The sequence below is a fragment of the Vidua macroura genome, chromosome 4 (assembly GCF_024509145.1).
Source record: "Vidua macroura isolate BioBank_ID:100142 chromosome 4, ASM2450914v1, whole genome shotgun sequence".
NCBI classification, from domain to species: Eukaryota; Metazoa; Chordata; class Aves; order Passeriformes; family Viduidae; genus Vidua; species Vidua macroura.
This window is the reverse complement of record NC_071574.1, coordinates 31,763,940-31,780,316: the sequence shown is the minus strand read 5'-3', so window position 1 is coordinate 31,780,316 and position 16,377 is coordinate 31,763,940. Positions and strand designations below refer to the sequence as shown.

At 36.0% G+C, this 16,377-nt stretch overlaps 1 protein-coding gene across 2 annotated transcripts in view; it reads right to left on the bottom strand.

Annotated features, from left to right (window-relative positions):
- Positions 1-478: 478 nt before the first annotated feature.
- The window catches only part of GUCY1A1 (guanylate cyclase 1 soluble subunit alpha 1), a 34,420-nt gene continuing 18,521 nt past the window's right edge, over positions 479-16,377 (bottom strand). For both annotated transcript variants that reach the window (XM_053975364.1, XM_053975363.1), the window contains exons 2-9: positions 12,325-12,722; positions 9,671-9,732; positions 8,012-8,070; positions 6,508-7,217; positions 4,580-5,065; positions 3,922-4,065; positions 1,891-2,045; positions 479-721 (exon numbers count right to left, since the gene is read on the bottom strand). In XM_053975364.1, the coding sequence (XP_053831339.1) occupies positions 520-721; positions 1,891-2,045; positions 3,922-4,065; positions 4,580-5,065; positions 6,508-7,217; positions 8,012-8,070; positions 9,671-9,732; positions 12,325-12,573 (2,067 nt within the window). In that variant the 5' untranslated portion in view covers positions 12,574-12,722 and the 3' untranslated portion in view covers positions 479-519. The remainder of the gene's footprint in view (positions 722-1,890; positions 2,046-3,921; positions 4,066-4,579; positions 5,066-6,507; positions 7,218-8,011; positions 8,071-9,670; positions 9,733-12,324; positions 12,723-16,377) is intronic.

The window sequence follows — 16,377 nt, the reverse complement described above, 5'->3', positions numbered from 1 at the left end:
TGTGAGAAGATGGTCAGCAGCCTTCTAGGATGGGGCCCAAATGATGCACTGCAAGGAGTATGTGATGGCAATGACAATATTTTAATGGACATTTTTTTTATGGAATTTCTAAGAAAATACATTTTCATAGTCATTGATAAGCACCAGCTCACAACACTGCATGTGGCCGCATCACTTGCACATTACATTTCCTGACAAACTGCATATACAATACATCTAGAATTCTCAGTATAGAGAGAACTGTAGCACTTACAAATTACCACAGAGAAAATACAGTTTATAGTAGCATTTCCAACAGTGACGTTGCAACATTACTTTAGCAGTTATGTTCCTTATGCAAAGGAGAAATAAAAAGTAGTCAGTGACATACTTCCTGAAATTTTAATACTGGCTTTCAGGTGTTAACAATCTAAAGTGCTTTCATGTTTCATAAAATTTTCAATTTATACCAAAAAAAAAAAAAAAAAAAACAAAACCAAATATTTATAAATTTATTCTATACATTTGTGAATGTACAATTTAGTCTATTCCTGTTTCCTCACCAAAAAAATTGGCATTGCCATCTCCCAAATCTCTCTTTTGAAACCAAGTCTGTGAGTTTGTTCCTTGAATATAAGCATCCAGAAAATAGCAAATTCCAGGAATATCACTTGGAAAATTTGGTGGAAGCTCCTCCCTTGAGCGCGGTGTGAACACAAAACCTGGGTATTCCTTTAACAACCTAAAACAAAAATGAATCGTCTCAATTAAAAAGCAGTCACTAAGAAGTGCAGATATTCAATAATTCTTCATGTATGTCAGAGAGAATCCAATTTAATTTTTATAGTTATTTACTGGAAATATAAAAAATAATGTTTATGTGGTAACCTTGATAACATATTAACTTGTGCATCAATGCAAATAACAGCACCTCTTCTTTTTTTGTCTTGTCAATGTTTTGCATGTAGGTGCTATGTTTGTTGTAACTATTTTCAAAAATTATTTAATGCTGAAAGCTAGCTCACATCCATCCACACATCAAATGCATCATAATTAGTATTTCAAATAAGGGAATACTGTGAACCTTATTAATTAAATTATTCAGACCCTCTTGTCAATTCTAATATTTGCTTTTTCACAGGTTGAAACAGAAACTGCTAATCTGTAGGGATAAATGTTGGTAACTTGTACCAAAGCTTTCAAACAATTACTGCAATATACAGGAGTTGTGCAAGGTGCCAAAATGTTATCCATGTGTCTTTAGAATTGGTGAATAAATCAAAATTTAAAAAAAAAAACCACCAAACAAAAAGGAAGTTAACACCTCATACACTCAGAAAAAAAAAAAAAAAAAAAAGAAACTCCACAACAATAGCTTACCCATTAATCAAACTGCCTTTTTTTCTAGGGGTATGATTCAAAATGATTTTCCATATGAGTGGAATGGAAAAACAATCACTGTTGGCCAGCACTGCTTATGTTGACATACATAAGCACTGGTGATGCTAATGCTCTCTGTTTTCAGAGTGCATGATCAAAAGGGTTATTTTCTCTGTGCTCTAATACCTGTGCTACATTTTCTAAATCACCTATCCAAGATCATCTAAAGCTTGGCACCGTCTATGTCACATAACACATGCTGCAGGGGATGTCAGGAAAGATCTTGTGCCAAATTCTCTGTCTGATGCTGGATGCAGAACCTTGCCACGAGGCATCAGATATGTGGCAGTGGGTACAAGCTGAGTAGGAACAACAGACTACAATCCAGCCTACTGTGAGGGTAGCAAATCTTCCTTAAAAAGTAAAAATAACTTATTATTTTGCTTATTTTACCCAGCCAAAAAACAACAGGAATATAAAAGACTGCTACAGTAACTACTGCAGGTGGACATTTTACATACTGCACTGTACCTGTAAGTTGTTGGGCTGACATTTATTTTTCTAGGTATACTGCAAGATTCAAACTTATTGGCAAGGGTCACATTATTTCCAAAAAGGCAATAACGAGGCATTTTAACCCCAACAACTCCAGCAAAGACAGATCCAGAATGAAGGCCAATACGCATCTTTAAACAAAAGAAAGAAAACAGCATTATTAGGTAAAATAGAATTGGTAAAGTCAAGTTTATAAATTATTCTTCATTTAAAATAAAAGAAATAAAGAAAGAGCTACTAAAATAAACAGGGCTAGCAGAGTCTCCTTAAAATAACTGTACGCTGGTCTTTACTGCTCATGGAGAGGGAACTAGATGAAGTTTATCTTGTGCTACATTTTTAGTCAATAATCCTACCATATCAAAATATGACTATGAATTGCTGTGAACTTAGCTCATACTCAGATTTTTGACTCTTACTTAGCCGCTGCTGCTTTCTGTGGTTATTTTGGGTGGGTTTTTTTTGAGCTATGTTCTTCTCTCATGTGCATTATACATGTGTAGAGGTGTTTTCTTCAGAATAGCATTCTGCCTAAATAATGGCATGATGTCAGAAAGCTTGCATGTCTACTCTGCATACTACTCTTTACATATCAAGAGAGTATCATACCATTATGAAGAAGCTGCAATTTCTAACTTTGAGTGTAAAAGCAGAAAAACCTGCAACAAAACCAAAATCCACCCACATTGTAAAGATGGCTGAAATACGTTCATCAAAATGCAACTCTGAATCAAAGTATGCCATTTGCAGTCACACCTTTTTTTCTTGGCAATTGATACGTAAAATGACAGCAGATTTTGTGACAAATTTATTGCTTTGCACAATAGCCAATGTTTTAATGAAGCATTTAATTAAAATAGATGCCTGCTTTCATTAAAATTAGACAATTTCCTTCTAAGAAGCTTCTTTTAGGTACTAACACAATAGAACTTTTTTATCTTCATTTTAAAATAATTTTAAAAATGTAGTAGTAGCATTTGCATGTAAATTATACACTTGTTATAATATTGCCAAGATGTTTCCAGGTTTTTTAAGTGTAACTTAATTTGATACTGCAAAATACAAAAAGAACAACATTTATTTATAATACAATACATATTGTATTATTTATTTATAATACAATACTACTGTTCTCTGTGATAAATGTGAAGCATATAATCTTTTTAATAACCATTTTCTTTGTCTTGGAATACAAGTATTCCTTAATCTAAAATTAAAAAAAAAAAAACCACCAAACCAAAACCATTAAGCTTCCTGGAGGAACAAATGAACAGATAAATGTTAAAAATTAGCAAATGAAAGACATAATGAACTGAAACTTCTCTATTAAAATAATAGGATGCCATTCCAGGCCATTTGAACTACGTTGAAGGCCCACATAATTTTTCATGCACACAGTACTTTCTTTTTCTTTCTCAGTAAGAGATAATCCTATATGAAAATTTCAGTACATGTGTAAGTTCTCACTGAAAGAAGCCATAAATACAATTACCACTGAATTTAACAGTTGCTTTGACAGCATTAACACCATTATCTTATGATATCTGACTGTGAAACAAGAACAGCAATGGAATCCTCTAAAGATGTGTGGATTACTACAATCAGAATGTCTTTGGGCATTCATATTCATAGCTTCTGCGTCAAAAGACTTGGAAGTCTAATTTGGAAAGAGGATTAGTCATTTCCTTAGAAAAGAGACTATTCCATGCCACTGACAGTTTTATTGCTACTGAGACAAGAACTGCAGCATGTCAGATTGCACCTACTGACTTCACTGCATTTGTCTTTTGGGTTGATTTTCAGATCTCTTTTTCACCTTTACTGCTCCACAAAACTCTCATCCACAGATCTAAAAAGGTTATCTTCTCCAGCCACAGTCACTTGATTCCCCAAATTCTCTGAGTTAATGCAATGATGTGAAATTTCCTTGAGCCAAAATCCCAGAAAGCAACTAAACAAGCAAAAAAACCACAGTTTAACCAAATAAAATACATTAAAATATATGACCTTGATAGGCTCTCCATGGGGAGACACCACCTCGTCTGACAGTTCCATCATCTTCAGGGCCATCAGTGCTATTTGAACAGCATGTGTTTCACTTTCTTTGTGTAAGCCTCCAGCAACACAGTAGGCATCTCCAATAGTCTCAACCTAAAACAGGTATATTTGTTCCTTAGTCTTAGACTGTTTGATAAATATAAAAGAACAGCCTAACTTCAGTAAGAATTGTAGCCAGATACAATTAATGACCAAGCCTTAGGTTTTCTGCAAAATTATTTAAGTACTGGACAAATCCTGCAGTATCATGCAAAAAAAAAGTTGCACAACTTTCATTTATTGCTGGGCATAATTCTAAAATATTTTTCTTTTTTCATTTACTATCAGGCACCCCCAGCTACATTAAACACCTGTTTACTCCAGAGTCACAGCACTGTCATTGAAATTAATTTTTGAAATTAACTCTTAAGTTTTGATGGGTTTCTTTCTTGGCTGAATAAACAACTGTTCGTTTTGACTTTCTTTTGTTTGTTTTGTTTTGCAATTTATTTTGTCTTTCTATTGAAAATGGTTTATGGGAAAATAATTTTTGGACCTCTATAATCTTCTGTCCCATTTAGTCTTAATTTCCTTTCCTGCCCCCAAAGAAAAGCAATGAACTGTGTACCTTGTAGACATCTAGCTCTCCACATTGGTAATCAAAGCGAGTATAAAGCTCATTAAGCATGGTGATAACCTGCATAGGTGAGCATTGGGAACAGATGGCAGTGAATCCAACAATGTCAGAAAAAAGCATTGTGACATTATTAAATTTCTTGGCTTGTACAACTTGTCCCTGCCACAGCTGCTGAGCAACCTCTCCAGGAAAAATTGAAAACAGAAGATCTACAGTCTTCTTCTTCTCTTCTTCAAGTGCTTGATGGGCCTGCTCAAGGGTTGCTTTTAGCTTTCCTAACCTCTTCTTCAGTCCATCCTGGGCTCTGGCCTGCTCTCCTATCAGAACAACATCTCTTAAAGCATTGTGAATGGGAATATCAGAGAGGTACAATCCACGTCCTGTAAAATCTTCTAGTCTGTCCACACAGGGAGATCCCAAGAATAGAATGGCACTGGATTCAAAAATATAGATCATTTGGCCTTTAAGATCCATTACCTGAAACAATTAAAGAAACAAGAATTCATGCAAAACATGCATGGCAGTGGTCTAGAAGCAAGAAGTTTTAGAGAAAATACATCTTGCTAAAATGTAAGAAAATCAAGACTGGTCCATAGTCCTTACATTTTCATTTGGTTGCTTAGAGAAAACATGGGGTGCTGAATTACAGAGCCATCAAGTAAGTTCATTTTTATTCAGTCCTCTAGTACAAGAGGACCCCAACTTAAGGATAAACACCTAATTATGTCTGAGTATCAGTTTATCTTAGGGAGAAAAGAAAACCAAAAGGAATAATTTTGTGTATTTTCAGCAATTGATAAAATGTGTTACTACAGTGGCCTCTCAATTTCTGCTAATAACTAGTTCATGCACCACTTTCTCTATAAGATAAAGTGGGAAAATCTGCTTCAGTTTTATCATAGGATGCTGCAATTTAAAATTAAAGGCAGAAATGGCAGGAATATCCAATTTTAATAGTCTAAAAAAGAAAAATATTTTGTGTGAAGTGTTTTTACATCCCTTCTGTAGTCAGTTGTGTAATGTGAAAAGTGCTGCAGAGCTTAGCTTAACACAGCTCTAAAAGACCACTTTTTAAATAAAATCTATTCCTTACTAATACACATTTGCATATGCAAGTACATGCAAAATCAAAGCTGACTCTACTACCCCTTGTAACAATTCTAGTGCAGAAATGGATCTGAAATGAAGTAGGTACAGCTTTTAAAAGTAGCTACATTAGTAACTGGGTAAAACTCTTTAACCATCCTTCATTTAAGTTTTTGGAGTGTTGAGTCTGAGTTAGTAATTCATCTTGGAGTGCCTCAGGTGTATATAAACTGGAATTCAGCTGGGACCAGGAACTAATATAAACAATCATTGAATACTCAGTGTTCTTTGCTGTCCCAGGTCATTTGTCACAGACCCAGCTTCAGCAAAGATAGTTGTAATCCTATCAGCTGAAACTAAGTGGAACCTTTGGTGATTGTATCTGATGAAAACATCGGAGTATCAAATATACCAAAACACCAAAGGCTGAATGAGCACAGAAAACATCTGTTTATTTTCCCCAAACCTAGAGCTGTTCCCAAATGACTCAGGGGCACATTGTTAAATGTTTTCCTGCTACTGTCTTTGTCCTGAAGATGCCCTTATTCTCAGCAGCATGGCATATCTCTGGCTTTATCTCAGTATTTCAAATTATTGAAAAAAAATCAAATTTGTAGTCATATTTTACTTCTGTATAAGTCCTAAAGCAGAGTTTTGACTGAACATTGACTTCAGAATCTGAATTACATTTGACTAATGAAATCATTATTATACAGTTGTATCAGATGTTCAGATGTAGAAAATTCAAAGTGCACTGTGTTTTGTGGCTATTTTAACCCCATCTGAAGAAAACAAATTCCTCATAGAAGTAATGGTGATAAAAAGTCTCTTACCATGGATGGTTTCGTATCAGTATTATCCCATCTTCTAACTCGTACAGTAAACTGCATATTTAGCATGGTCATTATTGCACTAAAAGTGCAGCTTACTTTGGGGGTAAGAATTTCGAAATACTCTTCAAAATTTGGCTTAGCTTGAAATTCTCTCCTGGTCAAAAGTCTTCTTATCCCATTTCCAATTTGAAGAACCGACATATCCTTGTCAAACATAAAATGAAATGGGAAAGTCTTACAGAACACAGAGGCAGGAATCACAAGTGAAGACTGTGGTTTACATGGAGATAAGGAAGGTTTTGCACTTTTGACTTGTATAGAATACAGCAAGTAAGGCTGATTAGCAAATTCAGTGCAGTCATTATGGAAACAAGGAGGCATGAGCATCACTTCCACCTCAGTTTCATACAAAATATGAGCTGCTGCTTTAATGATACCAGGTAGAATAAGACTTGTGATTTTTTTAGGAAAGAAATAATAAACATTTAAGAAGTCCTGATCTTTCTCCAGGCATAATATGGAGGCATCTTCAAGTCTGTCCTTTTTTCCTGCTTCTTGGCTGTGGCCACTCTGCTTCAGCAGAGTAGTGAAACTATTCAAGAAGTCCTTTAGGGTGCCTCCAATAACCCCTAATATGTGTTCATCCTCTTCATAGCATATTTTGAATAGCTCTTCACCAAGAGATTCCCGTAGAGACTCCACGGGAACACCTGCACAGAACCACATTTCAGTCAGAACTGCACTCATCATCCTGAATCACAGGCTAACCTCCACACCTTTTTCCAAAACAATCAATATCCTTCCCTGAAGCAGCATTGACACCTGAGGGCAGTCTCATTTAGGAGTCCTGGAAACAAGGCCTGGAAATGGGGGGACAATTGATTGTAGTTTAGAAAGATCCAAGATTCAGTGTTCTTTGTAGAGATGTAGACAAAATGGATGCAAGTTTTGGCACAAGATTTAACTCAGCTCCCATAATTTGATATAAAGGAGTAAAATAAGTTTTAAAACTAACATACAAATAAAATAGGATCTGCAGATATAAGTACTATGCATAATCCAGTACATTAAATGACCCTGGGAATATTCTGGAGCACTGAGGCCAATTGGCACTAAATGGCTCTCATCTTTGCTAGTAAATTTGTTTTACCCAGATAGCTGCATGCAAACTGACTGTTGGAAATGTTCCATTTCTCCAGCTGTTACTGGGAATTCTTTGAAAAAGTATTGTCTCTCACAATGTCTCTCACTGTGTGCCTGGACCAGTTTAATTGTACAGAAGACCATATTTCAGTTCCAGGAAATGTTAATGTACATCTATTACAGATGTAGCCACAGTTACATATTACAAATTATAGAGTTCTCTTCTGACACACAGCAGACTTCAGAATATGAAGTAGCATAATAATAACAAGACTAATTTCTATATAAAAAGAAATATATATATATATAGAATAGATACTCTATTTATTTATATATATATTATTAAACAAGCTTAAATTACCTGCTGCATTAGCATGATCACTGATTATTTTTTCAAAATCTTCTCTGTCACCAATTTTTCTGCAAAGATCATAAAAATATAATAAAACTCCTAAATTATCAAGATAAATGTGGTAAAGACAATAAGTACAGAAGTTACCTACCTTGTCTTTAAAGTGTATAGACCCAGTTCTGCTGATCAAATAGGAAGTTTTTAATTAATTCAAAAGGGGGTCTTGGTAGGATCTTAGATTATCCTGTGCATTTCTGGTAAATTAAAAGTTTTGGTAGTCCGAACTCCAATTATGGATTTTGGTCGAATGCTATTGCCTGTCACTGTAGCAGTCCCGGTTTTTTGTTTGGTTTGTGTTTCTTTCTTGAAGCCAAAACTACATTTCCTAACATATTGTAAAATATAATTGGAATTTATATTCAAGCATTTTTTGGAATTACAGTGCATTTAATTCAAAAGAGGTGAGAATGTGTTTCTGCTTAGAGAGGAAATACAAATAACAACTATTAACCACAAAATTACTTGTTCATTGGTAGTAATGCAGATATTTGACACAATACTGCAGCCCTCTGAGTTCTCTGAGGACAATAAATGTCAAACTGAATGTTTGACTCCAAGTTATGAGAACAACATATAGTTTAGATTAACCTTCATATAAGCATTAAACTCCTGATACATGCCTTCTGAATGTATCACTTGGAATATCATAGGTATATTTACATGCAAAAGCAACACAGACATTTAGATTTGTTTTACATTGGCATTATTGCCTCCTTCAGAATATCACAGTAATTTTTTCTTTTCAACTAATACTCCAGCGAAGCAACACATAATTAGAGAATAGGAAAACATTCATAGCAATAAGCCAGTCAGCAATTGCAAAGCACATCTGACCCGCTATCTTTGGTTCAGTCAATGTATGTGAAGTGCTTTAAAAATATCAAGTATAATTTAAAAGAGACACTGCAATTATCTATTCTTATCATGGTGAGCAACAGTGTAGTTTCCAACTTGATTATTTTACTTCACTTCAGAAAGCAGATTTAAACTGATGGGCTTATTTTTTCAGTAAACTGAAAACATTATTCAATAAACTGAATCCTCAGTGTATCATAAGATTCTAAGAAATTCTTACTCTATACAAGGCTCAAATGATTAATATTGGATTAGTACTAAGAAATGCTGAAAATTGAGCTGAGTTCCTCAGAAACAGAAACCAGAACCCAAATGAGCTCAGGAAAACATCCAAGTCGGTATCTGTAGTGTATGAGTGTTCATGGTATCAGAAACCAAATTCTTTTGTATAATACTAATTGTATTTCAAACTCTTTCCCTGGGATCTTAGAAACACTGGGCTAGATCCATATACAACCTATCTATTGTTCCATCTATGCCAAGCAGTCTCCAAGCTCTTCCAAAGTCCTTGCCTGCTTTGCTTCCCTGTACAATTTGCCCATTAAGTCAACTTTGTGAGTGATGTAAATATTTGTGAATATTTTAAAATAAACTAAATCATCACTAGCTTACATTACATGAAATGTTACACACCAATTTGACAAGATAATTGAATATAAATTCCAGAAGTCTTGACTCCCGGTCACCACCCCGTTCCTGTCTGAAAAACATTTTTGCAGTGAAATTAGTTACAAACCCATTACACTTACATACCTGGTTTCTTTAATTCTGTGTTTTGCAAGTGTTCTCTGCAGTGCAAGATTTAGCCTTTCAAACTGGGGGAAAAAATAAGTATGTCATATGTATCGATGCCATTGCTGAATATTTAATCATGAGATACGTTTCTATACACAGAATTACTTTGCCATCCTTGGGACTAACATCTTTTTTTCAAAACAGTATTGTTGTTAGAAACAGCATGTCACTTCTGTGGTTATGGGATTTACTTTAAGTTTATCTCTTCAGCTCCAGTACCACTGCAATTAATACCCTCAGTCCTTGTGCACCAGTGGTAATGTATTTTAAAAACAGTGATGTTCTTTAGCTCCAAATTTTCAGATGACAATAAAGACAGTGCTGCTAAGAAGTAAGTATAACCAACACAGCTCTCTATTATTACAAATCCCACCCCCCAAAAAAACACAAAGTACCATGAATACAAAATTATTTTAAAGAAAATAATAATTTTTGCTGTGTATGCCATGACATCCTCCAGATGAAAATCTAGTCATTGTAGACAGCCTTTATGAAAGGATTCTCTAATAAAAGAAATTTTAGAGCATAACAAATATTTGCCTTAAAATACTTCAATCCCATGATTCCATATCCCTTCTGCAGTTCCTGACTGGAACAGATGGAACATTTTCCAAATATGCGTATTTCAAATTGTTAGGGCCAGTAAAGCTGTCATATGTATGTAGTCTCTGATATTCAAAACCCAAAATTCCCACACAGACAGGGTCATAGAATACTACTATACTGGCATGACAGAATTCAGCTGTGAGGCTTTTCTTTGGTTCTCATTCCCTGAAGAAACTAGCAGCTTTTACTGCATCTTATACTTTTTGTATTTCCAGGAGAAAAGCTTGCACAAGCAAAGAAAATATCACTTGAAATAAAGGCATATTCTGGAAATGTTTTTTCAAGGAAAAATCTAACGTGAATTAGATAAAGATATACATATCTATGTATATATACCATATATCATGTATATGAACACAACATAAATTACATCTGTGTAGAAACTGATACACTAAGTGGAATGCCATCCAATTCATTACTTATAAATTAGCAAAGTTCTTCATATTTCTGTAAATAAAGAAGCAAATTAAACAACAACACGCACTACATTATATCCCAAATTTAATCAAAAAGTTATGTGGATGCATTTTGTCCTGGACTTCCATGCATAGCTCACTGTCTCCATGAGAAGTTCACATTTCAAATTAATGATGCAGCCCCGTTTTGGAGCTTCCAGTTGGAAGGAAGATGATGTTACTCAACGACATTTAAGTAAGGCAAATTTTCTAATCAATGAAAAATATGTTTCTAAACAAGCAAAGCCTGTTTATGGAAAAATAGGAAGATGCTTAGGGCTTGACCCCAAATCAGCATGAGAACAGACTTGGACAAAGTTCTGATGCATATGACTTGAATAATTGTAAATAGTAACAATGATAACCTTGAATTTCAGTGGTTCCTAGGGTACATAGTCATAATATCTTCACTTTGCCAAGCTTTGTCCCAGATGATGAACTAGCCTATCATAATTATGTTATAGGCAACTGCATACATTTATACCACTCTTTAAAGAGAAAGAAACTACCAACAACTATACTAGAACTATACTAGAAAAGCAATATAGCAATCATGACACTCTGGAAAGGGTGCTTTGCCAGTTCATTTTTGGGTTACAAGTCTTTTCCTTTATAAATTTAGAGATCAGTTTAAAGGTTTAAAGGGATGCATTCCGTCTATATAAATGCAGCAGAGGTGAAAAGGAGTTTTTCAAAATTTAATTATTTAGAGGTTTAGTGAATGGGTAATAGATGAAGAGCTGCATAACCAGATCTGCAAATAGATTTAACAGAACTCTAGCACTTTAAGTAAGGTACACTGAATGTCCAAGTAATGGAATTGCAATTAAATGAGTGTACAGAATTGTCCATTTGCTATTTGTAGTCCCACTATGTCAGTCAGTTCCTTCAAACCTCCCACTGAATTTGAGACAAGGCCAAGAGTTGGATGTTACAGAGCTGCATTTTTCATGCTATTTTTACAGAGATAAACCATGGTATTCATCTCCACTCAAGCAAGCCTGGGCCTGTTTTCAGTTAAGTTGAGCAGAGACATAAGAATAGTTTTGTGGTAAATACGAAGAGTAATGGTTTTAAAAATAGTATGACAGGAGGTTAGTATCACAGCAGATGGAAACATCTATTTTAATTTTTTTGTGATAATGACTAATGCAGTTAGCAGTTTGGATTCAGTTAGGTGAACTGATGCGATGACCACATAATTTACATAATTAGATAACAAGGTAAAATTGCTATTACTATATCTCTAAGTTAAAAAATGGTACAAAAATAGATGGATTTAAAAAGATCTATTAAAAAGATTAGTGGAAAGTTGCAAATACAAGGCAAAAATAAGGCAAATACAGTGGAAGGAATGGTGTGTACAACACAGATTGTGGCAAAATTATGTCCAGAAGGAATGGAAGTGGATTTAAACTACGGAGAACTACATAAGAACAGAAACTTTTAAGTCAAAGCAACTTTCTTAGGGATTACATCTAAAGGCAGGCATAGAATGCTTTTTTTAAATTTATCGTTAAATGCTATTAAAGTTTTTTAGTATCTGTTTACCTCAGGAAAGATTAGTTTGCAGATGCTTTCCGTTAGTGTGTGCAGATACACTCTACTTCTGCTCGTTTTCCTTTGTGGAAGGTTTCCTTGACCATCTTTTTCATGGACTTCTTTGCAGATGGGCAAAGCTGCTCTAGAGCTGTTTTCTGTGCAGTCCTTGTCATGTTCCTCAGGAATGTGACCTTGAGTCAGTAAGGAGAAAGGACATTCTCCTGTGATCTTCAAGTCTTTCAGTTTTGTACAGAACATACTGTACGAAGTCTCTCTCTTGAGATTAGGAGTACTTAGCTCTATGTTTACTAACAAGAGCAGAAGATGCCAGAATAATAAGTTGATAAGGCAACCACTGTGGAAGGTTATTGGTAGCTATAAATCACCACAGGAAAAATTTTCTTCCCCTACAAAACAAGAAAGAAAAAAACAATTACAAACATTTATTTTCTCTTTTAAATTCCAATGATGAGCTGGTTTTATCTTAAGTACATTAAAATAATGGCTTTTTGAGGACTTAGCTCAGGAAAGCACTTAGTCTCGTCCCATTTTAAGCATGCAATATCTACTGACTTCAGTGTTTCAGGTAACTCAAGCTGCGTGGATGGTTAAGTTTTGTATGAGTTGGGACTCAAGTGATTAAGGCAGAGGACTCATCTTACCCGACACATATTTGGTCACATTGATGGGTGAGGTTTCTGAAAGTATGGAATTCCAATGAGGAAACATTTTTGATTCTTTAAAAGTAACTATTAAAAACTATCTCATGTGGCACAATGAAACAGATTAGTTATGGATGCTTAAATCTAAATTTACTCGATGTCCAAGAGATCCTTTATGTAACAGAGAAACATATGACTTAAGTTAGTGTGTGTACTTAAACAGTAAACCATCCAAGACCAAAGGTTAGAGTCTCTTGTAAAAACAACTGACTGGTGACAACTCACATCTTGGAAATTTGACCACACAACTGCAGTTGCTTGGAAACACTAAGGGATTTTTATGCTTTTGAAGGTGGTATTTTCCAAACAACACATTAAACTTTTAATTTTAATAATGGTTCCATTTGTTACAGGGCCAAAGCCCAGCTAGAACTTAAATCTGACTACTGCTGTAAAACACAAAAATGTTTTTACAAATACATCAGCAACAAAAGGAGGGCTAAGGAGAATCTCCATCCTTTACTGCATGCAGGAGGAAACATAGTGGCAAAGGACGAGGAAAAGGCTGAAGTACTCAGTGTCTTCTTTGCCTCAGTCTTTAATAGTGAGAACAGTTGCTCTCAGAACACTAAGACCCTGTGCTGGAAGAGAGAGACAGAGAGCAGAATAATGGTCCTATAAAACAGGAGAAAATGGTCAGTGACCAGCTACACAATTTAAGATACACAAGTCCATGCGGCCAGATGGGATTCACCCATCCCAAGGGTCTAAAGGCAACTGGCAGGAGAGCTCACCAAACCATCTTCCATTATTTACTAGCAGTCTTGGCTAATTGGGCAGGTCCCAGTTGACAGGAGGTCAGTTAAGATAATGTCCATCCACAAGAAGTCATACCACCTGACAGCCTGACTTCAGTCAGGCTCAGTCAGCCAGGGGAGGTCATGGAGCAGATCATCCTGAGTACCATCACACAACACAACACATGCAGGACAACCAGGGGATCAGGCACAGCCAGCATGGGTTTAGGAAAGGCAGGACCTGCCTGACAAGTCTGGTCTCCTTCTATGACAAGGTGACCTGCTTAGTGAATGAAGGAAAAAGATAAAGTCTACCTAGACTCAATTAAAGACTTTGACACCATTTCCCACAACATTCTGGAGAAACTGGCTGATCATGGCTTTCACAAGCATAGCCTTTGCAAAGAACTGGCTGGATGATCAAGCCCAGAGAGTACTGGTGAATGGAGTTACATCCACTTGGCAGCCAGTCACTAGTGGGGCTCCCCAGGGCTCAGTACTGGGGCCAGACCTGCTTAATATCTTTATCAATGACCTGGACAAGGAGATTGAGATCACCCTCAGTCAGTCTGCAGGCAGCACAAAGATGGTGGGAATGTTGATCTGCTGCAGAGGGATCTGGACAGGATGGATCTATGCACTGAGGCAAAGCATAAGAGGTGTAACAAGCAAAGTGATTGCTCCTGCCCTTGGATCACACTAGCCCCATACAGTGCTGCAGGCTGAGGGAGAGTGACTGGAAAATTGCCTGGCAGAAAAGGACCAGGTGCTAGGCATGCTGGTCAACAGCAACTGAATACAAGCCAGCATGTGCCCAGGTGGCCAAGAAGGCCAATGGCATCCTAGCCTGGATCAGCAATAGTGTGGCCAGCACGACCAGGACAGTGATTGTTCTCCTGTACTCAGCACTAGTGAGATCACACCTTAAACCCTGCATTGAGTTCTGGGCCCCTCACTACAAGAAGGACAAAGAGGAGCTGGAGCATGTCCAGAGAAGGGTAACAGAGCTGGGGAAGGATCTAGGGTTCAAGTTTTATGAGGAGCAACTCGGGAAGCTGGGTGTGCTTATCCTAAAGAAAACAGGGCTCAGCCAAGACCAAACTGCTTCTAAAAGGAGGATGTAGCAAGCTGAGGATCAGTCTCTTCTCTCTGGTAACAAGTGTCAAAGAAGAACCAGCCTCCAGTTTTAACAAGGGAGGTTTAGACTAGATATTAAGAAACATTTATTCAAAGAAAGGGTGCTCAAAAATTGGAACAGGCTGTGCAGGGAAGCAGTAGAATCATCATCCTTGGAGGTATTTAAAAGACGTGTAGATGTGGCACTTAGGGACATGGTTTAGTGAATATGATTTATTTCAGTTAGACACTCTGAAAAAGGCTCTTTCGTTCATTTTCTATTGACTGTATCTCATTGAATCAGATCCTCTCATCCTCATATAATACTCTTTAAAAATAATCCTCAAGAGCTTTTGGTGAGTCTGGAAGCAATTAAGTATTACATTTTTCTCTCTGGAGATACAACAACTACTTCTCTCGAAGGCACTACAGCTTTAATAAGAGACTGTGCTCTACACCATTTGTTCCTGCCCCTGAGACACCCTAAGGGCATTTGGGGTCACATGGCAACTGTATCAGGGTTAAAAATAACTAATTCCCTGATACAGGTTATCAGCTGCTGCTTTTGAAACAGCTGGAATGAATGGCACAGCAGAGGAATGCTGCAAACACAGCACAAATGGCACGGATAAAAGGAGAAATAGGCAGGAGCTACTTTGATTGGAGCTGCTGCTGAAAAAAAATATGTGGCAGAAAAGCCCCTTTTAAAGTATGTTGTAATACTGATGGTGTCAGGCCAGGCTCTAGGGCACATCTATCAAAATTAACATCTTATTTTAAGAATCAATAAACACAATGCTAAGAACAAGAGGCTGAAGAATGTTTACATAACATTTTATATTTCTGATTTCAGTTTTTACACAGAAACTCATTTGTTTCTTCTGCATGGACATCAGCAATACTTCATTTTTTTATTGCTGAATAACACTGGGTAGCAAATAAGGCAGTGAAAAATTTAAAGCAAGAACCATACTCCAAATACATAAATATACATAATACTTTATACTGTGAGTGTTATTATAGATAGATATTTTTATTCAGAAACCATTACATACCCAATATTACTACAATGAAAAAGAAAAGCAGAAAAGAACCACATTTTATGTAGTTGGACTGATGTGTGTACTGAAGTTAAACACACATATATACATGCACAATTGTCAAACCTAAAAGAAATTATGACTCTGATGGATCTTACATTTATAGTCACATGCTTTGCTGGATTTGGGCCTTAAATTTCAAGATAAATTTTGAATTTATTAAATAACTACTAAAATTTCTCAAGTATATCAGCAGTTTGAAAGGAAAAAAAGACTCTGAAATATATTTTTGTAAAAGAATGTAGAATTAAACATTTTAAACACCTCCCAGGGAATGCAAAACTGCAAATGCATATGCTGCTATTTAAACAGACTTAAGAAAAAGTTTCTCAGTGAATAGTGTAAGAGTGAATTAATGGCTAAATTAGACAGCAACAAATATGTACT